The sequence below is a fragment of the Martes martes genome, assembly GCF_963455335.1.
Source record: "Martes martes genome assembly, chromosome: 16".
In the NCBI taxonomy this organism is placed as follows: Eukaryota; Metazoa; Chordata; class Mammalia; order Carnivora; family Mustelidae; genus Martes; species Martes martes.
Window position 1 is genome coordinate 53781808 of NC_137904.1, and position 26805 is coordinate 53808612.

At 52.3% G+C, this 26805-nt stretch overlaps 1 protein-coding gene across 8 annotated transcripts in view; it reads left to right on the plus strand.

The window, feature by feature from the left end:
- ARSG (arylsulfatase G) overlaps positions 1–26805 on the plus strand; it is a 103566-nt gene that overhangs the window by 73231 nt on the left and 3530 nt on the right. For 6 of the 8 annotated variants that reach the window (XM_080825358.1, XM_080825359.1, XM_080825362.1 and 3 more), the window contains 5 exons: positions 3140–3336; positions 4254–4334; positions 15271–15379; positions 21887–22007; positions 26412–26502. In XM_080825358.1, the coding sequence (XP_080681484.1) occupies positions 3140–3336; positions 4254–4334; positions 15271–15379; positions 21887–22007; positions 26412–26502 (599 nt within the window). Of the gene's footprint in view, positions 1–900; positions 1013–3139; positions 3337–4253; positions 4335–15270; positions 15380–21886; positions 22008–25543; positions 25707–26411; positions 26503–26805 lie in introns of those variants that run through there. The other 2 variants (XM_080825357.1, XM_080825364.1) reach the window with 2 other exon arrangements.

Sequence of the window (26805 nt, forward strand, 5' to 3'; positions counted from 1 at the left end):
CTACTCCACTCATTTTGCCACACCAATTATGTGTCCCCTTTAGAAATCTCTGAAAACAGAGACAAACAAATAGAAAAAAAAAAAATCACCCTGAATGCCACACCCCAGACATAACCCCTTTTGGTAGATTTGAGCAAGTTCTTGTAGCCTCATTCTGTGTTGGTGCCTAAACATACATATATGTGTGTGTGTGTGTGTGTGTGTATAATATATATGAAATACATGTATTATATATAATATATAATAAAATGTGTAACAAATATATAAATATATATCTAAATATATCAAAAGACATAATCAGCATTTTCTTTTCTAGAAAGCAGCAGACTTCCTCCACTCCTTATGATTATATTACCGTTTTTATGTGCAGCACAGGAGCGTACTCCAGGGCTGGCTTGGGAGATAGGTGCTCCCAGGGAGCCAGCGTGCGTGGTTTCTGCATGATGCTGTCTCCCTGAGTTCTAGCGTGGCATCAGGATGCGGGTAAAGAGGTATATCCCTGAGCACCACGCATCATGTATTATTCAGAATTGTCAATAACAAGGCTATCATTTATTAACTATAGGCAGTTAACAATCACAGCTCTATGGGGGGGGGTGTGTGTGTGTAGTGAAAGCGTCCCCATCGTAGAGATGACAAAAGTGAAATTAATTGCCCAGGGTTGCACAGCCATGAATTAAAAATCCCAGGGATTTGGAGGCAGGTGTCCAGAGCGTGTGCTTCCTGTCTGCTGCTTTTGTTCAGCCTGGCACACGTCTCTCAGCCTCTGGCCTGGGGTGCTGACGGGACTTTGATTAAAGGTGGAAGTTTAGAGATTCATGATGGGGATGGGACAAAGTGTGGGCAGTGGAACCTCCCCCGCCCCCCACCTGGTAAATAAGTAACAACCAGCACTCTATGGCGGGGCAGGGAAGCCCTGATTTGGAACATTTGTCCATTTCCATGGTGTGAATAGTCTCACACTGGCTAATTTCAGGCCACAAACAAGAAGATGTCACCAAACGTGGATTTGGTAAGAGATGCGCTAGAGGACACGGTCAATGGCCTTGGCACCACACAGATGCAAGAGATAAACTCAAGGCATGCAGAGTAGTAAAACGTAGCGGAATAATCAGGATGCGATAAATTGTAAGAATTTATGCCTTCGGCTTTTCACATGATTTATTTCACTGTAAGCTGACATCGTTTAATTTTTAATGACGGTCATGTGTAACCACTAGCTTGCAAAATTCCTGGAGTTGGAGCCCGCTCCAGCTGCGCACCACTGCCACATGGTGTCTACCTGTTAGAAACAGGAGCCCCCTCTGGGTGGTTGCTGATCTCTGCCGGGGCGCCTGGGGTGGCCGGTGGACTGTGGGCTGGAATTAGGCATTTAATCATTCTCTCAGCAGGATGTTCTGGTGCAGGACACAACTTATACAACTGTACATTATCGTCCCCAGGAGAACAGGCAACAGACACTAAATCAGCACTAGCCACCACCACATCTATCCACCAGGATGAGCATATTCTCTATCTGTGCTGTCCAAGGTGGTAGCCACCAGCCACCGGTGGCTACTGAGCATTTGAAATAGTCGGCTTGGACAACCGAAACACTGAATTGAATAGATAATATATATCGTATAATATATAGAATTTTTATTTATGCCTATATAGTGATAAATAGACATAACATGAAATTCACCCCCTGAAGTATACATTTCAGCAGCATTAAGTACATTCACATTGTTAGACAACTGTCACTGGCATCCATCTGCGGAACTTTTTCTCATCATCCTAAACTGAAACTCTGTGCTCATTAGAAGCCAGTTTCCCCTTCCCTCCAGTCTCAGTGTCCTGCTTTCTAGCTCTATGAAGTTGGCCACTCTCTGGACCTTCTCTAGGTGGCATCCTGCAGTGTTCGTCCTTTGGCGCCTGGCTTTTTTCACTTAGCATAGCGTCTTCAAGGCTCATCTGTGCATTAGCCGGTGAGACACCAAATTCTTCATTTTATTTAGTTTTCATTCACCGAAACCTAAATAGCCGCATGTGAGTCGTGGCTGCTGCATTGGGCGACGTGGCCCTAGAAATGTTGTCGAGAAACTGTTGGTTAAGATGGAGGCGAGGTCCCAGTCGTGGGACTTGTGTCCTGACTTTTATGCCTGATGACAGTAAGAGCTGAATACAGGCACAGTCCCGGGAGTCAGGACGCGGGGGACAGAGTGTTTGAGGCAGAGCTGGGGACCACTGAGAGGACTTGACACGGGCTGGTGTAAATTGGGCTAAGCTAATGCAGGGCCATCGTGAAACTCTTATCTCCGGGGGGAGCTGGTGTAGAAAAGACCCGGGCTTCTATCACTTCTCTGTTCCAACTTAATAGATCCCCTGAAAGACACCCTCCCCAGCGGGTGTGGTCTGTGGGGGCTCCATGATATTCCCTGCAGTTTCAGAAGGGGCGAGGCTGGATCCTGGTCCTTGCCTGGGGGTGGGCATGGGGGACAGACAGGAAGCCGAGAACCCGGGCTCTCTCCATGCTCTGGAGGGGAATTGGTGGGGTTAGAATAGGAGCAGCCAGCGCCTGGGTGTCTAACAGGGACTTGTTCTAGAGATTCCCGGTGCTCACATGCACCCTTGAAATTGCCTGTGGTCAATGCAAGTTTTCCACTCCTCCTAGAAAGGGCCGAGGCTGGGAATGGATGTGAGGGCCTGGAGGTTGCCAAAGAGCAGAGATGGTTTTAAAGTACATCTACCCTGGATTCTAAAGTGCAGCAGGTCAGCCAGATGGGAATTTGAATCCAGATTCTATCACTTGCTATTTTAGGTAACCTTGGGCAAGTCCTTTCGTCTCCCCGAGCCTCTCATGCTTCATCTGGGAAAGGGAACTTGAGGGTTACTACGAAGGTGAATTTAGACAGCACGAATCACATTTAATAAGCTCCAAGTCAGTGACAGGAGACACTTACAATGATTATGAGGACTCCCAGTTTTTAACTGGGATGACCTCCACCTTCCCTTGGAAGGCTGTAGACCGATGTGTGTTTCCTGAGCATAGGGCAGAGGGTGTCCTGGGGCTTTTCTCTGAGGCAAAAGAGAGCCACAGAGACCCTGGACAAGCCTGCAGAGCCTTCTGGAAAATCACCTCTTGGCTCTTCCGTTTCAGCGCCAGCGGAAGGCCCTTCCTGCTGTACATGGGCCTGGCCCACATGCACGTGCCCTTATCCAGAACGCAGCTCTCAGCAGACTCACGGGGCCAGAGGCCATACGGCGCGGGTCTCCGGGAGATGGACAGGCTGGTGGGCCAGATCAAAGACAAAGTTGATCACACGGCGAAAGAAAACACATTCCTCTGGTTTACAGGTGAAGTAGTCAAACCCAGCCAGCTCACTGAGATCTAATGGATAACCCTGCCCACCCCTGCTCTGAAGAGCAGAATCCGGCTGAGTGATCCTTTTTCACGGGGCAGGGGGCTTGCTTTGAACTTGGCGTCCTGCTAGTGTTTTTTGGCCTGAGTGCCGAACACCTGCCCACGGGGGCCTCCAAGGCTGAGCCGCTGGAAGAGTTTGCGCAGAGAGCAGGTACCCTGCCGGCCTCTTCTGTGTTGAGTTGGGGCCATCTGGGCAGTGACTTTGATTGCAAACCTGTGTAGTCCTTGAGTGGTTCTCAGGTTCCCTCCTCACCGTCTTCCCAGTCCCAAAGACTCCAGTCGCTACCAGTCACCAGGTCATATCTTCTGGATGAGTGGGCTGAACTAGAGAGCTGTTGAAAGGGCCTACCCAGGCATTGTGGGTCCTGGGTGCCTGTCTGGAATGGGGGCAGTGGTTGCAAGCCCTGCTCTCGGGGCAGGCAGGGACTCGGGCAGGGACTCTTTACCGTCTCTGAGCCTGTTTCCTCACGTACAAAACCGAGCTCACGATAGTGTCTACTGCATAGTGTGTTGGACGATCATGAGATCATGTCCGGGAGGCGCTGGGTGCCCCCTCGGCGCTCAAGAAAGAGCTGCAGGGCTAAGGACGATTATGAAACTACATAGAAGATAATAGTATCTAAGACAAGAACGTCCCCCTGGGGCTACCTCGGGGCAGGGAAAGCCCACCTCTCTGAGCGCCCAGTAGAGGCAGGCCGCTTATGACAGGTCATTCGTCAGCGGCAGGGATCATACTTGTTTTTACAGATTCTTCTCTGACTGAGACAGGGGTATGGGACCAGGGAGAGAGAATTGGCAAAAGCGTCCATGAGCCTATCGATCGCTACATGTTGCTTCTTTTGGTTTCCAGGAGACAACGGCCCGTGGGCTCAGAAGTGTGAGCTGGCAGGTAGCGTGGGTCCCTTCACTGGATCGTGGCAAGTTCATCAAGGTAGGGACTCAGCTGGGGTTGGCGCCTCCTACTGGGGATGCTGAGCCCGGGCTGGCCGTGGGGTCTGTCTCTGGGACGATTAGCTTCTCTGCAGGCCTTCTGGCTGGCCATCATTACAAAACCCAGAAAAGCTGTTCACCAGCCACCAGCTCCTGGGGAAGAAATCAACAGAGAGATGAGAGTTTCTGCTGGGCCTGAACCACCCCACGTCCCACCGCCCCGGACTCCCTCAGGGGATGGGCCCTCAGTCCGACCTTCCAACAACTACACTTCACCTTGACTTTCGTCCCCCTGCCCTTACTCGTCCTCCTTGCTTCTTTTCTTTCCTTTTTAATTTTTTTCAGTCATCCCTCCGTCCACCCAACCAGGGATTCATTTCATCCGTTCAGGAAACATTCAGGGCATAAATATGCAAGGTTTTTATACACATTATCCCTAAACCTTACAGCGTGGCAAGGTGGGTCTTAACACCTCTATTTACATATGAAGAAGGAGAGCCTCAGAGAAGCTAATAACGTGCCCAGGGTCACACAGCTTGTGGGGGGGCAGGCTTGCTCCCCAGGTTCAAGTCAGTGAGCTCGCCGCTGCACCACACTGCCTCTTTCCACTGAAACCTCTCTCAGCACCCAGCTCAGTGCCCATGTGCTCTGGGAAAGCTGCCTTCCAAGGACCTCACTTTCTAAGACAGCTGCTGAGCTGGGGACAATTTGGCAGTAAGGACCGAAGGCTTGGAAAATATGCCTGTTGATGCATCGGTTCTTCCTGATTAGCCAAGTGCACAGTAATAGATGTGAAAGGATGGTCATCACATGGGCTTTTTTTTAAAAATAGCTGGGCTTTACCCAACTGTCCAGCGAGAGAAGAGTGCTTACGGAAATAGTGATAAGCACATTTAAGGAAATTCTCAGGAACCGCTGGAATGATGCATATTATTGACCCGGAAACACTTGCCCTAAATACTTCTCAGTGGGTAAAGCAGGTTACAAAGCAATATATAAAGTTTGATTTTATTATATGAAAATAAGTATACTAATCTTCAGGATCTGTCTTGAGAGAAGTATCAAAAGTTAACAAAAAATTAGCCGTAATTACCTTTGGGTAGGGGAAGGAGGGTTTATGTGTGATTTTTTTTTTTTATTTCCTCACAACAAACTGGTCTTATTTGTGTCCTAAAATATTAAAATAAATCTTTTGGAAGGTGGTTGTATCCAGGGGGTTCAGAGGTGGGCTCCCCAGGCTGGGCTTTCCCGGCTGTCCAGCCTCCTGGGCTATGGCGTCCACTGTCTTCAGGTCAGAGGACGCAAACTGCTTTTCCTGTTAGTCTGGCAGAATATGTGTAGTTACCTAGACACTAGAATGTTTGTGTATCTCATGGCTGGTGGCGAGAAGGAAGTGCCGACCATTGTCACTTTCAGCCTGCTGTCGGTCCAGTCAGATCCCCCGAGAACTTCACAGGTGACGCGTCTGTGGCCAGGTCCTGTGCCTGGAACTTCGAGTTGGGGGTCAGAAGAACGGGGTGTACCTCCCGCTCCCTGTTCGGTGATGGGTCAGCTTCATCTTCACCTGTTGCTTCTCTCCAAACGTAGTGACCGCTTTGGCCAGTCTCATTCAGGAACGCTCTCCAGAGAAATGGGCAGAAAAAGCCGCCAGGCCGAGAGGAGGGTATAAATGTGCCTCGTCCTTGCAGCAGTAGGCTAGAGAGATGGGGCGGGAGCCGGGAGTGGTTGGCGTTAGCTGATTGTAATCGCTCCTCTTGCGGGCCAAGGCTACTGGCTTCAGTGTTCAGTTGGAAAGCCTGAACGAGCCTGGAATCAGGACTCTTGAGGGTAAAATTCCAGAAGGCTATGGAGATCTTGGCTGGGGCGGGTCGGCCTGCGTCAGTAAGTGGCTCCTCTGGAGATAGCTCTCCGTTCCCTAAGAAGGTGACCTCTGATCTCCTATCTAGACCAGCCTTATCTTGTCTCTCTCCCCTTTATGAGACTGTTTTGAAATAGTGAGTTAGGTATCGCGATGGGGCATGGGGCTCTGTTCTTTGAGGGAAGTTCTTTGCCACGTGAGAAACACAATCATGAGGGGCCCCTGGGTGGCTCAGTTGGTTAAGCTTCCAACTCTTGGTTTTGGCTCAGGTCATGATCTCAGGGTGGCGGGGATTGAGCCCCGTGCCGGGCTCTGTGCTGGGGACACAAAGATCAACAACGCGCCTGACTTTAAGGAGGGACAGTCTGGAGCAGTGTTTCCCATATTTTAAGGCGCAGACAGTCCCCTGGGGATCCTGCACTTTGGACTCAGCAAGTCCGGTGTGGCCACGGACACGTTGCATTTCTAACAGGCTCCTAGGGGACACTGAGGTGGCTCGTCCAGGGATCAGCTCCTGGAACTGCCAAGCCTGAATATCCATGCGGAAACCATATGGGCCTAGAACTTTCAGATCGAGACCAGTAGTTGCCAGACTGTGGTTCCAGATGCGCAGCGGTAGTGCGACCTGAGAACTTGTTAGATGCGTGAGTTCTAGGACCTCACCCTGGACCTACTGAGTCAGAAGCTCTGGGGCGGGGTCCTGGCAATCTGTGTTTTACCATGTCCTTCAGGTGATTTTTGATGCAGATGAAAAATCTGAGCCGGGGCACCTGGGTGGCTCAGTGGGTTAAAGCCTCTGCCTCCGGCTCGGGTCATGATCCCGGGGTCCTGGGATCGAGCCCCGCGTCGGGCTCTCTGCTCAGCGGGGAGCCTGCTTCCTCCTCTCTCTCTGCCTGCCTCTCTGCCTACTTGCGATCTCTATCTGTCGGATAAATAAATAAAATCTTTAAAAAAAAAAAAAAAAAAAAAAAAAAGAAAAATCTGAGCCCCTCCTGTCGAGAGCTACCCTGTCTCGTATGCCAGATGCCCTGGCCACACTTCAAGGGCTCAGAAGCCACATGTGGCTGGTGGCTGGTAGCTGGTGGCTGGTGGCTGCCATATTGGACAGTGTGAACAGAGAACATTTCTATCACTGCAGGCAGTTCAATTGGACTGTGCTGGGAGCCTCCACTGAGGCAGGAGATTATAATCCTGGATAAGGACTCCAAGATAAAGGGGAGTGCAAGGGCATCTCACTCACCAGGGAGGGAGACAGGAAGGGTTTCCCGAGTGGTTTGAGTTTCGAAGAATGAGTAGGCCGCAGCTAGGGATTCGCAGGGGAGGTGCCCAGCAGCTGTGTTTGTGTCTGGAGCTCGTAGGAGTGAATAAAGCAGGGAGAGACAAAGCCAAAGGGAGAGCTGAGGCCAGGGGTCAGCGGTCTTTCATTTTCCTTCAGGCCATTTTGGCCTTAATTCTAACGAAATGTGGAATCTTGGAAAGGCTTTATGAGTAAAGGCGACGTGATTACATTTTATAGACTCTGTAACAGAAGATTAACCCTGTTGATGTGTACGGTTCGGTGGCACGGAGCACACTTGCTGCGTGGTGTGGCCCTCACCTCTGCCCAGCCCCCGGCGGTTCCCTCCCCCAGTGAAAACTGCCTCTACCTTCAACACTCGCCCCCCACCCCCATCTCCCAGTCTTCCCAGCCCCTTGTTGAAGTTTAGAAGACCCTTCTTACGCCAGCAGGGCTGAGGGCAGGGCGGGGGCCAAGACTCAACTCATTTCCACCAAGCCCTGGAGGTTGACTGAGAACTGCCGGTGACAGAATCCCGGCAATGCCCCTGCGTTCAAAGAATGCCAGGATAGGAGGACACCTCAGCAATCTTTATCCCAGCCACCCGGTCGGCCACGCAAGGAGACTGCAGCCGAGCAGGGTAGAGGGCTTTCCACAGCCGGCAATTGGTCAAGGGGGCCGTGTCGGTTGACCTCCGCCAGTTCATTACTCAACCTGCCTGATGGTTGTTACTCATGGCCTGCCATACCCGGCTACCTGCTCAGCCTTCTGGAAAATCCTGTGCTGCTTCTTTGGACCCCATGGTCATCAAGGAAAATATCTTTGGCCCCTGGAATGGTGTGAATCTTTCTGAATCTGCAGGGGGCAGAATGGAGAGGTGTGGGAATCCAGGGGCTTTGGAAGCCCCGTTGGGGCTCGAATCTTGACTCAACTTAAGAATCCCTGACCACTGGGCCCCTCCCCTGGGCAGCCCAGTTAACTCCCCTGTAAGGTGGGTTGTGGACCCTGCTTGCACGACGGCTGGGAGAGTCGGCTGGGATACTGCCCACAATACCACCCAGCCTTGTGCGTGCCCTTTCCTTACCCCCGTGATTCTCCATGTCTTCATTCCCAGCTGAAAGAGGCTGGTCGGTGTTAATGTCTAGCCCCACCAAAGGCCATGGGCAACTTAAATAACATACGGGTGACTTTCCAAGTGTTCTGAGCTTCCGTCTTGCTCTGAAGCTGGATTGTGGTCTTCTCACTTCATACTCTGGTGAATTTGGATATTTTTCCTTGGAGCATCTATTTTAGAATATGTGTATGCCAAGGGCCACCACAGGGTCTTCAGCCCAAGCCCGTTCCTTGTGGGATGGTTGGTTAACAGTCCGGAAGCTAAACTGGTCAGTATTACTGTCTGACCCTACCAGAAATAGCCAGTAACGTCTGAGGATGAAAAATGAATGAGGTATCTCCAGGTAACAGTCTGGCTTACCTGTTTTTGAGAATATGACTTCTTCCCCTCTGCTGCTCTCGATGTTGCTTTCACATAGGACCAGAAAATGGAATTTTTCACAGCTAAAGCATGTGTATGTTGTTCTTCTGATCAAGCAGAGCTAAACTATCCAAATCAAATAAAATTATAATATTAATAAATTTTAAAAAAAGAGAACACTCTTTTTTGGGGCGAGGCATAAACACGTGTGGCTTACTCTGTGCCTGGGGGGCGGGGGTGGTGGTGCACAGTACTGAATTCTCGGTGGGGAGGGGGCCGGAAGCCATTCTCCTCTTTTCTCAGGAAAGCCTGAAGGTGAACTTTGCCTAGGGGTAAACACTTCCCCTTCCTCATTCTCCAAACCGGCTTCCTGTCTGGCTCCTCCACACCCCTCCTCCGCCTCCCTGCTCAGAATGCTGCTTGGGGGGCTCTGGGAAGTCAGGCAGACCCTTGTGTGAAGGGGCCAGGCAGGGGGGCTCAGGTCACGGGAGGGAGGCTGGGGGTCCCTCTGGACCACCTGCTCCTCATCCTGGTTCCTCTTTAGTGGGATGCCTGCACATCTTGCTTCGAGGGGCCGGTCTTGAGAGCAGACAAAAGGGCGAAGGCAGTCAATGTTTTCGCAACGGAGGAGGACAAACAGTACCCAGAGCCCTGCTTCTTTCTCCCCATGGCCAGCCCGCTACGTCAGGCCACGTGCTGCCTTCCCTTGTTCCTGGGGCCCCGGGCCCCCCTCCCTGTCTTCCCTTTCCTTTCCTGGCCAAGCTGCCTTGCTCAGCTGATGGGATGAGGCAGCGTCTCCTGGAGCCATGTCTTCGCCCTGTGCAGGAGTAAAGATGCTCCTCTGGGCTTGGCCTGCGCCCTGCAGGGGTGAAGAGAAACTGGACCAGGGAGCTGGGGACAGAGCAGAGCGCCCCTACTTTCTTCCAAACCAAGAGGTCCTGAGGGGCATGCCCACAGTTGACACAGGGCCCCCCCGGCCCCAGCGCAGCCCTGGCCTCCAGCAGCCGGCCCTCCCTTCCCCACTCCAGACCTATTTCCTACCCGGGACAGAACCAGCACCTTGTTTGTCCCCTAAGTGACTGCTCCTCTGTCTGGAAAATCTTTTCTTGTTTTATTTGAAGAGCAGAACTGTTCCTTCCTCCCCCTTGGTGATGAGGAAACATTCTGTTGAATTTGGCATCCTCAGCTTCTAGGAGACCTTGGTTGTTTGTAATTTGATGCTATCAGGTTGTTGCGTAAGCTTTCCCACTGGGAAGCAGGCTCCGCATCCTGGGCCTTCTGTTCCGCTTGGGGCAGGGGGTGGGGTGGAGAAAGGTCAGAGGTGGGGCTGGGTGAGGGAGAGAGGGACATGGGATGTTGGCTGTTGGCCCTGGTTGGGGTGGGGGGGCGTGCAGAGCCAGCTGGTGGAGACCCAGTGGAAGTCAAATTGTGTCTCCTTCTGGGACATTGGCCACCCGGCTTGGAATGTCCCCATCACCGCGTTCAAGGCCACCCCAGGCCAGCCAGAGTCCTCGGTCCAAACAGAGGCTGGTCTGCCCTGTGTTTCTAGAAAACTAGTATGCTACGGGTATCCTTGGCAAGGACGCATATTTATATTTAGAAACGAAGCCTCTTTCTTTAGAAGGTTATAGAATGCACGCTGTTCAGGACAGGCACATCCTTCTACCCGAGTCACAAATACAAATGCCAGGCAGGTAATATAAACGAACACGTTTGTTTTCCTAAGTTGTGGGCAGTGTTTGGGATTCGGTAAACTGGAGAGAGGGCCCTGTCTATTGGCATTCAGAATCAGTTCAGAGAATACTGTCCGTGCCAAACCCGACTGTCAGAGGGCTGAATGCAGCGTGTGAGCTGCCAGCTTGCAACTTCTGCTGTTTTTCTCCCTGTAGGTAGTTTTGTTTGTTTGTTTTTGCTTTTTTTTTTTTTTTTAGCTTTTTTGGATGGCGTTTGTCAGGCGCTTCCGGCAGGCACTATGCCAAAGGACCTTGCTCAGAACTTTATGTACATTATCTTTTTTTTTTAAGATTTTATTTATTTATTTGAGAGCGCTCCTGAGCAGGGGGGAGGGGCAGAGGGAAGAGGGAGAAGCAGGCTCCCTGCTGAGCAGGGAGCCCGACGCGATGCTCAACGACTGAGCCACCCAGAGCCTCTCTATGCGTTATCTTATGTAACCCACCACCCCATGAGATAAGCACATTCATTTTTCCCCTTCACAGCTGAAGAGATTGAGTCTGAGGGAGGTTAAGAATTCTGTCCAAGTCCACACTTTGAGAAGGGAAGGGCAGCCAGACCTGGCTCGTTCCAAAGGCCTCCTCCTACTTCCCTCACTAAGATTTCTCAAACTCTGGTCCTCGGACCACTGGCATCCGAATCACCCAGGATCAGAGTCCCCACCCTAGACTTAACTGAGTTAGAATCTCTGGGGGCCCTTCCGGGGCTTCTCTTATACTGAGAACTTTTCGAACCTACTTCTTCGCCAGGCTGCCTGTGTGACTCACTGAGGCATGGCGGGGTGTCCTTCCGGGGAAAGACGTCTCTACTCCCCAGCGTGGGGGGGGGGTGGGGAGTCCTGCTTGGCCTTCCCCGTCCTCAGCGCATCATGGAATGCCACTTCCCTTCCGCAGCCAGGGAAGAACAAGAAAGCAAATTCGTGAATCATGGATCTGTTTATGTTTTGGTTGCTGAGGCTAAATATTTATTGCTTTAAGTAAGAGGTTCTGCCTTAATTAGAGTCATAACTAACCACAAGGGCACTAGAATGTGTTCTCACGACTATAAGACATGCATTTCTCCCTAGACAGCCAAATGTCACGAACACTTGTAATGTGCTGGTGCCACTGGTCAAAGTATTAAATAGGTTTATCTGAACTGGCGGGTTGTTTTTGAAATCAAAAAGTGTGTAGAGGTTTAATTTGAAATCAGAAAGTGCCTAGAAGTTCACTTTATGGACTTAACCATTATTCTTACTTCCTGTAACTAATAGACTTACATTTATGATCCTACAGCATAAAGGTATAAAGGTGTGGGCAATATAAAACTTACGCTTGGGGCACCTGACTGGCTCAGTTAGTTAAATGGACGCCTTGCGCTCAGGTCATAATCTCAGGACCCTGGGACCGAGCCCTGCATCTGGCTTACTGCTCAGCAGGGAGTCTGCTTCTCCCTTTCCCCCTGTTCATTCTCTCTCTCACTCACTCTTTCTCAAATAAATAAATAAAATCTTTAAAAAAACCCCAAAACTTATGCTTAAAATGCATTTAAGCCACATCTAATTTTGAAATGCACTGTGTCCACTTCCTGATTTTGCCCCTTGCCCTCCTTGCCCTTGTCCTAGCTGGGCATTCTCCTCATTAAGTCACCAGGAGAGTTTTAGAAGACATTAATGTCCAGGTACCATCCCAGGCAAATTAAGTCATAATTTCTGGGAAAGGAAACTTGGCCTGGGTCTTTTTTAGAAGCTCCCTTAGGGATTCTAGTATGTATTCAGGGATGGGTGGGAGTCACTGTCCTAGAATAATGGGTCAGGGGCTGGCTGTGTCATTAGACCTGGATTCAAATCCTGAGTCTGGCGTTTGCTAGCTGTGTGACCTTTGGCATATGACTTAACCTCTCTGAGCTTCAGTTTTTTCATCTGACTAATGGGGATAATCGTGCCTAGCTTGCAAGGTCGTCATTAGGGTTAAATGAGATAATGCAGCGAAGCACTTAGCATTACACTTAGAGGTACTGTAACTAGGTGCTTAGGAAGGGCTTAATAAATACTGTTACTGTAATTATTACATTTAACTCAGAATGAGTTCCCATTAGGGGGAGGAGGTATCTCTGCAGAGTACTGGGGAACCAGGAGCAGCTATCCTGGGACTCTGCTTTATCTGGTGCAGATAAACCGAAGCAAACACTGTTAGATGTTTCTAATAATCAGACGCCATGACTTTGGGGACCCACCAAAGATGCTAGTGGAATCTTTCTAAAGTTTGTCCATGAGATACTGGAACTTAGAGCAAACAATTCCACGTTGAGGGGGATTTAAGAAAAAAATTGTCTAAATTGAAGTGTAATTCACATACCGTGTTCTGTTAGTCTCAGGTGTACAACGTCATGATTCAACAAGGGGGATCTTTTTTATAATTGGTCACTCATCCTCTGGACTCCTTTAAGATAAAATTCTGCTATAGGAAGAGGTCTGTGGGCCTGGTTAGAATATGCAGTTGTGTCTTTCTCTGAAAGCTGGAAGCCACGATGCAAATGGCCACTGGCTGGCCAATCCCGGCAAAACAGAGGGGATCACTCCTCAAGTGGTCATACACAGCTATCCTCTTCCTCTTAACCCCGGAATCTTTCCATATGGACTGTCCACTCTGTTGACCAGCAGACTTTTTATAGCTGGCTGGGTTCCTCCTAATCCCTCCAGCTTTCAACCTGCTGCTGAAATAAGACAAACGTATTGAATGATTTTTTTTTTTTTCCCCACTGAAAACTGAATTAGGAAAACGAGTTGCTTGAAAAAAGAGCAACACAAAGGTCATGGTGCACAGCAGAACCCTTGGTGGTGAAGGTCAATTAGCAAAAGCATTAAGGAGGTGCTAGTGCGTCCTTCTGGAAACATGCTGGAGGCAGAGACCCAGCCCTGGTGCCCGAGCCCATGGCTGTGCCCGCCCTGAGCTCCTGCCTTCCGCATGACTGTCCTCGGAACCCTTGCATGAAGGAAGAAGCATGGCTTGCCTCTTCCAACTGGAGGCTTAACTTGGCCTTTGCATCTGACCTCAGAGATGAAGCGAGTCTGTTTGAATTTTGTGGAGCGTGGGTATGCAAATAAACAGGCTCCCTATTTTCAACGATCTGTCCCCCAACCCAAGCTTCCATACAGATGTCCCTCCCCAGGCCGGGGGTGGAATTATCTGCAGGGCCCTAGCACGTGCGATCTGGGATGCTTCCTCTCTGCTCTTTGGCCTTGAGCTGCAGCATGAGTTATGCATTCCAGAGCCACGTGGGAGTGCGGTTCAGGGTGCAGCTCTGGATTCCCTGTTCCATGTGCATGAAAAATGGAGAGTGGGCTCTGTACGTCTTTACGGGAGGGGCGGCTCTTGACAAAGCCGCGCGCTTCGCATCCAGCCTGCCGCTTGGTTTCGAGAGTCCCACACCCCTGAGCATAAACAGCCCTGTAGACGTGAGTTGTTTTATGTTTTGTTTTCTACTTCAACACTTGGGGGACTCCAAAGCTGGTTATGAGAAAATCCCAAGAATGCCGAGCATTTCCGGTGGGGTGTGCTAGGCCAGGGACATCAAAGGTTCTGTGTGCGGCGGAGTGAGTGCAGAGCGACAGACGCCTCGGTCTTGTAGCCCCCTCCCGCCCATCATCACCGCTTTCCTATCCGCGCCCGCCAAACATGGGGAAGTTGCATGACCGCGGTATGCGTGAGCCACATACGGCGTTTGCCTTGGAAGGACTTTCCACACGCTAACTTTGTGGAATCCTTGGCTCAACTAGGATGAGGGTGGGGTGTGTGTGGGAGTGGTGGGGACGGTCATGGTTAATTCAATGCTACATGAATTCAGGATGTTTCCATAAAACATGACCTCATCTCTTCCAGCCCGCTGGTCATCATCATACCCGTGGTCACTTTTGACTTCGTGGTTACGAAAATAATTCCTTTAGTTACCAAAGTGGAAATTCATAGATTGCACATAGATTGTTCTTACCCCACCCAGGACCCACCCCCCAAGAGGCAAGAGGTCGGAGCTATTACTAATGCTGTCTCCATAACATGAGAACGACTCATTAACTCAAAAGAAAAACAAAGTGAAGTGAAGTAAACCAAAATACAACAATAAAATCCATGCCAAATCAGTTGTTGGGCGTTGAGCAGATCTGATAGCTGAGGGAGTGTCAGCCTTCCTTTCTTTTCAAGTAATTGTCTTTCTTTTAAAAAATCCTAAGCAGTCACATTATGATCAGTAGGGAGAAACGTCATTTTTATTCAACCTGTTTGTTAAATATGTACCGTGTCCTTGGGAGTATGAGACTGGTGGAGTCTCATGATGGGGAGACACACCGTCAGCAAGTCAATGAACTAACCAGACAATTTAAAGTATTAGAATTGTCCTGAAGAAAATAAAGGGATGGGGTTCAATAGAGAGTGACAGAAGCGACCGTGTACCTATGTTGAGTCCAGGACAGCAAAAGCACAGAATGGAGATGCGAGCTAGAGGAGTAAAAAGTGCTGGTTAGAAAAGAAGTCCTTCATTTGCGGGAGTGATCCAGAACTCTCAGGGGGCCTTTAGGGAAGGACTGTGGCCCTAGAGAACCAACTGTCTGTGTCCCGTCACAGGGGGAAGTCCGGCCAAGCAGACCACCTGGGAAGGAGGGCACCGGGTCCCCGCTCTGGCTTACTGGCCCGGCACAGTCCCCGCCAATGTTACCAGCACCGCCTTGTTAAGGTAAGAGAGCCAAACTCTCTTGAGATATTGGGATGCGGCAAGAAAATCATGGACCGACGTTGAGCAGAGAGGCCTCCTCAGCCATGTGCCTTGGCCAGGTGCTCCCAGGTACCCCCAGAGCTCCGAGGGCAGCTCCGATCTCCCTGTAGGCAACCTGGGAGAGCAGCAGTGGCTCTTTTCGAGCCGTCCTCTGGAGATCACGATAGAGTGAAGAGGGGACTGGGTGGGTTTCGTGGCTGTGACGCCGAGCCAGGGTGGTAGTGTCTGCTGTCGCAGCAGCATCTACCCTTCGGGTCTGGGCTCAGCGGAAGGGAGGGAGTAGACCGTTGAAGCCATTCCGTTCTCAGGGGGTAGGGCAGGTGGCCTCAGGGGGCCCGTGTGAAGCCAGCACATTACTAGCCATGGTGGGGGCTCTGTGTCCACCTACCCTGGAGGGGAGGGAGAAGGAGGTGAGGCCATTCCTCCCTCCGGCAGTGAAGCTTCTCCAGTGAGGTGAGTTCACGGGCTGCACCCTCTAGCAGAAGGACGACCATGAACGTGCGCGTCTCCCACCCTCACCCTCACCTCCTGATGAAGGCAGACCCCGGAGGCCGGGTCTCTGGCGCGGCCTGCAGCTGTGCTGTGCCATCCCGAGAGCCGTTGCCTGCAGCTCTCTGTAACCGACACTTATGATGGGAACTTGTCACTCACCCGGATGGGGACTTCCTCTCTGTGGTTCTGCTCTGTATTCGCTGACAAGGGGGCCTGAGTGCTGCTCATGTGCTCAGAGCTTTGCGTCTGGTTAGAGACAGATGTGCGAGGCTCTTCCCTCAGCCGAATGCGTTGTGGCCTAAAGAACACAGCCTCACAGAGGAAAACAAGCTTCCTGGGCTCCTTGCAGCATCCCCGGGCCTGGTGGGGCGCGAGGAGAAAGACTGAAGCCTAGGGGAAAGCAAGGGGCCGGGGTGGAGGGGGGGGTAGGCATCATCCCTGGCAGCCTGGGGGCCCCCAGGACTCCAGGGGAGCCCTGTACAGTACAACCAGGAGGGGGCAGGGAGCTGTTGGGGTGAGGGGGGAGCAGGTGTGACAACAGCAGCGTGGGCTGCAGTCTGTGATGTCAGGCCGGCCGGGACGAGGGCCAGAAGGGCTGCTTTTTATGGGGCTGACTTGGTGCAGCCGGGCCAGGCTTTCACAGGCTGGGCTGCACATACACGAATCACTGGGCAGTATCTCAAGTCCCACCGCTGAAAACCAGGCACGTGCTTCTCGTGGGAGAAGGGTGTTTGCACCTAGGGTCAGCCACAGCGCCGTGAAAACATCGTGCCCTCGCATTAATGGTTCAAGGCCTCAGAAGGGACAACTGACTTTTGGAATAGTTTGGTTGACTGAAAAAAGCGAGTCTTGGCACAAGATAGCATTTGTCCGAGGGCCTCTGGAGTTTTAAGCAGGACAAGCCTGATAAGGCCCCATCAGTTCCCTGCAGGATATTTGGGGGGTTAAAGTTGGCCTAGTTGTAGCCAGAGAGTTTGTCCCCATAGCGTTCACCTCCTGCTGTTTCCCCACCTGAATCCGTCCGTGAAAGCCGACTCGGGTGGAGTGTCCTTCCTGCCGGGACTGGCCCCTGTGGCTCTCTTCCGTGATTCCTTCAGGGTCCGCTCTAAGGAGAAGAGCCTTACAATCCGTCTTCAAGAAACTGATGAGAATACTTCATGTCCTCGGGCGCCTGGCCAGGCACTCGCTCCCAGAGCGCTTAGCACCTGGGCTAGTACCAGATTCCTCGAGGGGGTACAGAGCTTCTTCCACAACAGAGAGAGCTCCCCAGAGCCATTCAGAGCTAAGGCCAGAGTTCCTTAATGCCTCGGTTCTGGTGGCCCCGAGCTGTGATGGGAAGAGACAGGTTGATCTGAACACTCATGAATACAGAGAGTAAAACGTGTGTTGGGGGAGGAGGTGTGGGAAGAGGGGTTCACGCTTACTCCATTGGTTCCCGTTCAGAGACACTGTGAATGTTCCATTGTACACTCATGTGACGTAACGAGGTCAAAGAAAGGTCTTACACATGTCCTGAACCCCAAAGCCCAGTGACATAATTACAGAGTGAGGGGAATTCCTTTACTCAACGAATATTTATGGTTGGGTCCAGCTGTGGGCCAAGCATTGCTCTAGGGACTGGGGATGGAGCAGTGAGCAAATCAGACAGAAAGTTCCTGACGGTTAGGAGCTAACCTACCCTCAGGAGGCCAGGGCTTTGGCAGCATCCATAAAAAGGGCCTGGTGGTTTGAACCTCAGACTCTAAGGCGGGACAGCTCAAGCCTGGCACTGTTGACATTTTGAGCAGGATCTTTCTCTGCTCGGGGGGGGGACTGTCTTTTGCACTGTAGGAGGTTGAGCCATGTCCCTGGCCTTTACCTGCTAGATGCCAGTGGTCCCTCCATCCCCAGCTGTGACCATCAAAACACCTCCAGGCAGCACCAGATATGCTGGGGAGGATAGACTCAGGCCGGCTCAGCGCCAGATACAAAGAGGCGAAGCTTATGCTCTGCATCTGTGAGCCAGGAGCCTGCCATCTCTGTTCAGAACAGAGCATCAGAGATTCCTGCGCTGAGAATAAGGTGACCAGATCTCATTTGGAAAAACATCTAAAGGTGCCATTTAGGCAGGAGAGTAGGTAGCCCCTCTTGGGTTACCTGCAGTGCCATCAGTTGTGTGGAAGGGTGATTGGCCTGCTACTGCCCTGTCCCGAGGCCCAGTCCGGGAGGCCGGAAGTCGAAGCCCTGAGAAGACCGAGTTCACATCAGCGTGCTGTGGTTTAGATGTCACCACAAGGGCAAGGTCTAGCCACACACTTCCTTTCAGAGTCCCCCCCTTTCCCGTGGGCAATGGGTGGTGGAGCTTGTGTGTGTGGGGGGGTCCGTGCACCCACCCCCACCCCGAGCCGTGCTTTGCTAGGGAACGATGTGCGCGCTTTGTGGTGGGGGCTCCTGACACTCGGGGACGCCCGTGTTTCCTGGAAGCAGTGCTGTGGGGTTCTGCCGGCCTCTAAGGGGGACCTGAGGCAGGGGCCTGGGGGCAGCTGCAGCCTCTCCACGGTTCGCAGAGGTGCTCAGGCCAAGAAGGGGTGCGCTCCTACTATTCCCAGGACTCAGCAGAGGGAGTTACAACGGGAAGAAACTTACAACGAAATGCCAAAAAGGAGCTGCTCCCATGTCCTAGGGACAGTTCCCAGTCTCCTGCGACCTGGAGGAAGTTCTGCTGTCCCCTCCCTCTGTGTTCAGGCTCGAGTACCCCCCCCCCCCCCCCCCGGTCCTTCCCTTGGTAACCGCCTTGCCCTTCCCACTTCCCATCTTCAGATCACACCGCCTTTCCCCAGATATAATGTCCCCAGCTTCTAGGAAACGCTTCCCTTCTCAGCCCTTCCTTCTGCCATGGATGTGCTCCCCCCCAGGACGTGGACCCATCCCCAGTTCCCATTGACACGTGTCCTTTGGGGCTGCTGGGCCGCCTACCAAGCTCCTGGCAGCCCTTGTGCTCGGCCAGCCGGGCCCCGCGGCACCTTCCCCATCGCAGGGTCTCCGTGCCCTGGTTCCTGTGGCAACACCGTGGAGAGGAGCACAAGGACCCACACTCCCTCTGAACAACTTTCTGTGCGCGGCCTGGCTGCAGCCATATTAAGAAGGAAAGAAACTATTTTCCTGTGGGCAGCAGAACCCCCGCCCGCTCTGATGGCAGCATTTTGTGTCACTGTGCAGAGAAACCGCAGGCACAGGGAAGCAGGGTTTCCCACCTCCAGAAGCCAGGATTGACTTGTCCCTGAGGCTAGGGTGGGAGTCGGGGGGCCCAGGGCCAGGCCCACGAGATTTTTAGGGATGCAGGAGATTTTTAATTTCTTCTAAAATCAGAAGGAAAAGAAAAAACTTTCAGGTTGAAGAAAATGATTTAATATGCATTATTTCTCTTTGCATCTCTCTGTCGCCCCAGTTGTGAAATGGAATTTTTAATATTTTGTATGGAAGATAGAACCCACAAAGAGCCCATAAAAGGCAGAATGTGGCCTTGCCCAAAGCTTCCATCCCGAGTATCATCAGCCACAGAAACTTGAAAATGTATGTTCTGGAGGTTTTTTGTGGTTTTTTGTTTTGTTTTGTTTTGTTTTGTTGTTGTTGTTATTGTCATCTCTTTCTCGAAGATTTTAAAGACTCTTAGGACCAGTTTAGTTTCTTGAATGAGGTTTAAGATTGGGAGCAGCTAGGCTCCCTTCGGTGGCCTCCATAGGACCAACATTTTCTCCGAGCTTACACCTCGGCTGGGGACCCAGCCCTGGGATGGCACTGGGACCATGTGTGCCCAAGAGCCCCCTCTTCCAGGGCTAACCTCACGGGCTTGGCTTCCTCCAGGACAGAAGGAAAGACTGGGTGACATCCTGGGCTTGGCAATCAGTGCTGGATTGGCAAGTCATCAGAGATGTTGAAGATTTTCTCGTGCGCCAAGGTTTTCTTTGTGCTCTGGGTAGACAGGGTACCTCTGGGGACCCTGACCAATTCTGAGATGCTAGGGTCCCAAGAACATTGGACTTCATGCTTTGATCCGTTAGAAGATGTGAAGCCTCCTGATACCGGGGAGAAAATGTTAAGGTAGAAAGAGAAAGTATGCTCTACATGCCAAAAAAACACAGATGCTGTTTTTCTTGCTCACGGATGTGACCCGTCTGTGACGCTAGACTCTCTTAGGGGTGCAATTTAGAGAAAGCTCGGACCAACAGCCCCTGGCCACCGTGGCCTTCTCGGACTGCACCGCAGGGCTGCGCGCTGCCCAATCTGTCCCAGGATCCTTGGACTCTGGACAGGCTTCTGGACTGTGCTGGACCCCGTTAGTGCTTACTCAGTACTCCTTGACTTGGCCCGTGTGGGATGCTAGCTCCTGGACCGAGTATCTCCAGAGACGAGCCACCAGCTCTGTGGACCATGAAAGCTGAAGGCAAACCAGAAACACATTCTGTGCCTTCGTTCAGGGAGAGATTCTGCCCTGGGGGTGTGGGGAGAGCAGAAGTATGCCTGAAGCTCAGGGCTTTGCCCAGCCTTAGGCGAACCAGGGCCTCTCTGGGGCGGGGGCGGGGCTTCCCTTGGCCCTGCCTCCATGACTGTCTCGCAGCCCTCTGACTCCTTTGGCCTGGCCCTTGGGTAGAAACAGCCTTGTTGAAAGGATGGTGCATTCGTTTACACCGGAGAGTTTTTTTTTCTGACAAAGCACAGCAAGCTGGCAGAAGATGGGCCCTAGAACAGAGTAAAATTTATGTACCACATGACTTAAAAAAAACCACATTAACAAAATCCACCAAAATGGTAACAGTGGCTAGCTTTGGGTAATGCACTATTTGTGCAGTGCTCTCTCTTTTATATTTCTACATGTTCTAGATATTTTTTCTCCTACCTTAAACATTTACTATTTTGTAATGGGGAAAAAGTAACTGAAATAAAGGGGTGGACTGTTTCATGTACCACGGCATTTTAAACAAAGACTGAATATTTGTGACACAGAGACCCAGGGAAGAAATAATGAAGTGTACCTTCTCTAGCAGGTACCTGTCACACACTGTCCCCTCTCAGCTAGTGCGTGTGGCTTAGGTGTTAACAGGTAGAGCCCCTTTGTTCTTAGGTCCATAGGGATGCTCTCGTGAACAGTTTTTATTTTATTTTTTAAAAATTTTTATTTTATTTTTTTAAAATATCCTTTTTAAAGAAAAAAAATTTTATTTTTTTGACAGAGAGAAACAGCAAGAGAGGGGACACAGGCAGGGGGAGTGGGAGAGGGAGAAGCAGGCTTCCCGCTGAGCCTGATGGGCTTGATCCCAGGACGTGGGATCATTGACCTGAGATGAAGGCAGATTCGTAACAACTGAGCCACCCAGGCGCCCCATTTTGATTTTTTTTTTAACAGATTTTATTTATTTAGTTGAGAAAGAGCACAAGAGGGAGGAGGGGCAGAGGGAGAGGGAGAAGGTGACTCCCCCCTGAGCAAGGAGCCCAACGAGGGCCTTGATCCCAGGACCCTGGGATCATGACCCTAAGGTGAAGGCAGAGACATAACTGACTGAGCCACCCAGGTGTCCCTCTTGTGAATAATTATAACACAAGCACCCTGTGAGCCCGTTCAGAGGTCTTCTACATGCCTTCTCTGTGTGTCTCACCCACACAAAACCCCATGAGGTGGGCACTATTATCATCATGCCCATTTTAAAGAATAGAAAATCGAGGCATTGAGAAGCCAGATAGATGCAACCTTGGGATTTGAGGCCAGGTAACTCTCAGCTGCAGGGCTTGAGTGTGAAACCGCTGTGCCATTCTTCTTCTTCGGGGAGCAGAAATCCAGGTGGAACCTGAAGAAAGGAGAGGCAGGCAGGGGAGGGGGGCGGGCTGTGAGGGAGAATATCAGTGCTCAGTCTGGGCTGGCTTGGGTGGGCCTTGACCACAGGGTGGCCAGGGAGAGAGTCTGGAAATAGCGGGGGCGATGCTGTCTTGTTCTTCCTGCAGTGTGCTGGACATCTTCCCCACTGTGGTAGCTCTGGCTGGGGCCAGCCTGCCCAAGGACCGGCACTTTGATGGTTTGGATGCCTCCGAGGTGCTCTTTGGCTGGTTGCAGACTGGGCACAGGGTAAGTGGAGGAGGTGTGTGCTCTGCTCGGGCTTTTCAGGGGATCGGCCTGCTGCCTCTCATCCAGGGTCACCTTTGTGCGAAGAGAAACATCCTGGTTCTCTTCTCACATGGAGGTGGCTGCTCCAGACCTAGTTTGAGAAAGCCTGATGGATGATGTCTTTGAGACAAATCTCTCTTTCCACTCCCCTCCCCCTCTTCCCCTGCAGTCAATCCAGTTTTCCAAGCCAGACTTATATTTAACAATTTGGCTTAGAGCTGGTATACGGGGGTGCTGATTCCCGATAACAGGATTTTTTCACAATTACCGAGTTTTCTGACATCGTAAGCACCCGGCACTTTTTTTGTGGGAGGAGATGGCTGAGTAGTGAGAGTGACTTGTGTATCATGGGGCTCCCCCCCCAAAATGGAACTTTCTGGAAGGCAAGGATCTCACCAAGAATTCTCAATGCACCTCGCAGTGCCTGGCCCCTAGCCAGCATGGGGTCAATGTGGATCTGATGAGTAGATGAATGCAGACACCTGAACGAAACAACTCTTGGACGGCAGGGCCAACGAACGCTTTATGCCCCCGCCTTTCCCCCTGGCTCCCGGAGGGCCCGGCCTGTGACTGTAGCCCCTGCACCCCAGGGTCCCCTCCTCATGTGTGCTGAGGCTTTCAGGGGCAGTGACAGGAAGTGTCGGGCCCAATGGCCTTTCCATGTCATTTCCGTGTGTTTTCCTTTCACCCAAAGGAAGAGGAAGTGGGCGGAGGGAACCCCAAACCCCTTTGTAGGGCCCAGCAAGCACATGGCTTCTCAGTTCAGGACCTACACATCAAAGGGTCTATTTGTGTCTTTACTGAGGATCACATGGGAGTGACTCAAATGCTGCTCAGATGTGCAGTGATGGTCACCGAAGCCGCCCCCGTACCTCAGCCGGCCCGGGGCAGGCCGGCACTCTGGCCCCAAGGGGGGCCCCCCATGCTTCTGTGAGCACTCATGCAGTTTCTGGGGTTTATCAGTCATGCCCTCTGAAGAAGTATGGCTTCTTCTGCAATAAGGAAGCTTCTAGAGCTGTCGACCCATTCAGGTTGAGTCCCGCTGAGAGGCAGTGAAGCAGCAGGAAGATGGTTTCCGCCTTCAGGCTGGAGGTTTGCACTATGTGACCCTGGGGGGTTATGGAAGACGTCAGTGGAGAGGTGCTCCTGAGTGTTTATTACGGCGGCTACTAATAGAATGATTGGGGTCACCAGGAAGTGCTTCAAGGACTCTGGGCTCCTTGACGTGCTCGGTCTGCCTGTGGAAGCCAGCTCCTTCGCACTCACTTCCGTTCTCAGACGCGAGCGCGCTCACTCTCTGTCCAGTTGCTGCTTTGTGCAGGGTCACCTAGGCCCAGGCTCGGGGCCTCTCTGTCGCTGGGCTAGTGCCTGGCAGGGGGGTGGGGGGTGCTGGGGGGTTGGGGGGGGTTGGAGGGGCTTGGGGGGGTGGGCCCGGGAACCAGGCGGGAAGACAAGACCCATGCCGCAGCACTGTTAGGGGTTTTCGTGGAGACAGAGGATGTGTGGGGACGCGGCTCGAGGGCGGCGGGGTGGCTCCCTGACCACACCCTGGGGCCCAGGAGGAAACAGTACTCAGGGCTCACCGGAAGCCACTGATGGAATCTTCAAGAGCAAAAGCGCTCGGGTGCTGGTACCTTCGGGCCACACCCAGCCTCCCCAAGCGCCAGATGCCCGCAGTGTTTGTGAAGACGCTGGAGATAAGATTATTTGGAGTTTGAGGGCAGCACAGGTGATTGTTGGCCCTGGATCGGGTCTTTTCTGGTCACCCGCTGGAAAGACTAGAGTAAATCGTCTTGAACTTGCTGAGAGGCCAGGAGGTGCAGGGAGTGACCACACAGCTTTACAGCTTTACAACCATATGCACAGATGTGTACAGGCACCTTCGGGACTCCGCGTGGATTTTAAAGAAGCGCACTGTGTGTCCACACTGTGACGGGTCCTGGGCTTACCAGGGTTCCAGCGTGGTGTGGTTTAGAAAACCAGTCCAGTTTCAAGAAGCTCAAAGTAACTCCTAGACGATCATCTCAAAAACAATATGCAAATACGGCTGGGCAGTGGGGTTCTTCCCTATTTTGCAAATGAAGTAACCGCAAGTTGAAGAGCTCAAGCCGCCTAGAGCCACAGGCCCACTGGCGACCTCCCGGGCCCGATGTGGAGGGATTTAAAGGCAAATCATGGGCTGCCGGGTTTTCCCAAAGGGACGTCGGGTGGTGTTTAAAACCCGTAGCGGCTGCCAGCAGCCTGCGCGGTCTTGCACCTGGTCTGCATCTGGGCACTGAGGGCAACCACAGGGAGGGGGAGGGGAGCCCGGCCGGGGAGGCTGCCCTGGGTATCCTGCTTTCGTGTTTGCCCGGATGGAAGCACGGGAGGTTGTCGCGTCCCCAGGGGTCGAGTCCTCCAGCAGCTCTAGGTCACCACCAAGTCCACAGATTGTCAGCAAAGGGATGGCTTCTTCAGTGGCTCTGCATCTGCCAGTCCAAACTGGTCTGGGGCTGCTGTGGGTCCTGAAAGACGTGGCACCTTCCTGGAAGCCATCCGTCCAGGAGCTGGGCGCTGGGTTGCAAGGCTCGGAAAGTGGCATCACTTCTCTTAGGGAGGCCCCTAGTGGTGGAAGCCGCCCTGCTGGGTGGCTGGCCCCTTTTGGAGCAGGACTTTGCAGCCCCACCTGCACGTGTGCGTGCATGCGTGTGTGCGCACGTGCGTGTGCACACGTGTACCACAAACCCCCGAGCCTCCAGGGCCCAAGGAGATGCCCGCCTGCTTAAAACAAAATGGAACAAAGCGAACAGGTAAGGAAGGCGGGGAAGACTGTGCAGCATGGTTGCAGAAGATAAAGTTATCTTTGAAATTCCGACCCAGTGTCCTCCGGGAGAGGACCGTCTAAAGCGGTGATTCATGTGTAAATTTGCCAGCCTTCTTCCTCTGTTGGTAGAAACAAGAACGCCCTGGCCAGTCTGCACGAAGGAAAACAAAACCCATCCCTGTTTCAGAGCGGGAGCCAACCTGAAGTTTTGCTTCCTCTTCCTCTTGGATTTTGGAAGTTGCCTCTGGTAACGCGGCGTAAATATCCTGGACATGGCAGCCCACCCTGACGGAATTTCTGTGACTGAGACTCAAATCATGGTCCGATTTGAACCAGCGGAGCGTGACTCCCACCTCCTGGATGTCTGAGTACGTCTTAGGTCGTTTTTCCAAGTCCCCCACTTCCTGCCTTCTCCAGGAGGAAACCAAACGGCCTCCTGCGGTGTCGGGCTTGGCTTCCTGCAGGCCTGGCAGAAGAGTGGGTTTTGAGTTACGACTTCTTTTCCTGTTTGGAAGGAGCCTGCTGTCATCACGCTGGCTGGGGACCTTGCAGGGACTGTCACGAGAGCACAGCACGGAAGCTGCAGGTGTGGGAGGAGCCCCGCCCTCCGCCGCATCCTCTTGGAGCCGGGAAACTTGGGGGGACAGCTGTTTACTGCTCCAACAGATGTTTCTCATTTTTTTTTTTTTTTTAGCCCCATGGAAACTTTGAATCACGTAAGCGCCTTTCCAGTGATATATATCGGTCATGGTTCATCCCAGGGCGGCCTCCCGCTTGCAGCCCAAACCCACCAACTGACCAAGGACACTGGTCATTTATTTCCTACCAAATCCTGCCCTTGGCAAAGCCCGAATTAGGTGTGTTTCCGCTCTGTCGGGTGATTCTTTCATCCATGGCCTGATGAGGGAGGATTTCCTCAGTCCGAGTGTTAGGACGGAGTCAAAGTTGAGGACATCCACGTTAGGCTGTGCTCACTTCTGGAGAAACCATGCCTCTCAAGGATGCCTTCTCAGGCCACCCTTACTCAAGGGAGAGCCCGAAAGTCAGCTGGATGCTAAAGAAGCTGTTCTTCCAAGGAGATCTGAGGAACACCTGTGCCGGAGTGCCCGGGGAGATCTGGGAGACAGGCAGATCCCCAGGCCCTAGCGTGAACTTGAGGGCTGGGGTCCCGGCAGGTGTGTGACCGGTGCTGGGTCACATGGGGTCCCCCGCACTTAGGACAGCCCTGCAGCCGGGTTCAAGAGCTGATGCTGTGCCCTCTTGAAATTCTTTGGCATTGAACAAGCTTTCTCTCACTTTGATTTTGCCCCAGACCCTGTGCATTCTGTAGGAATCTGACCTGAGCGACAGCCCACTCTGATTTAATTAACTGGCCTGATAGCTACTTCAGGGAGGCCTCCCAGGGGGGTTGGCTGGTGTGGCCCACAGACCCGTGTTGGTCAGCATTTGGGGCCATGTGGGGGTGGGGGTGGTGGGCCGGGCACCACGACGGAGAAAGGAATGCTTTCCAGGGAGTCACCAGCGTGGCTGTCTGGTTAGGAAGTTCTGCTTCTCTTCCTCAGGTACTTTTCCACCCCAACAGTGGGGCAGCTGGAGAGTACGGAGCCCTTCAGACGGTCCGCCTGGGGCACTACAAGGCCTTCTACATCAGCGGTGAGTCAGGTGGCCCCTGCCCAGATCTTCCGGGAGGCCTCCAGGAGCGAGTGGGGGCTGGCGTCCTACAGGGAGCTCTCAAAAATCTATAGGATTTGGTAGAAAATAAATGATCGGAGCTCCCACCCCCTGCCCCAGCACAGGCCCTCTGCCCCCACGAACAGGAAAATAAGGTCTGCCGTTGGCTGACATTTCCAGCAAGCTCAGAGCCAGTCAGCACACTTAACACGGTTCCTTTCCCCTGAAGAACGTTTCATTCCATTGTTCGGCTTTAAATGCCAGTTTGGCTGAACATGAAATGGG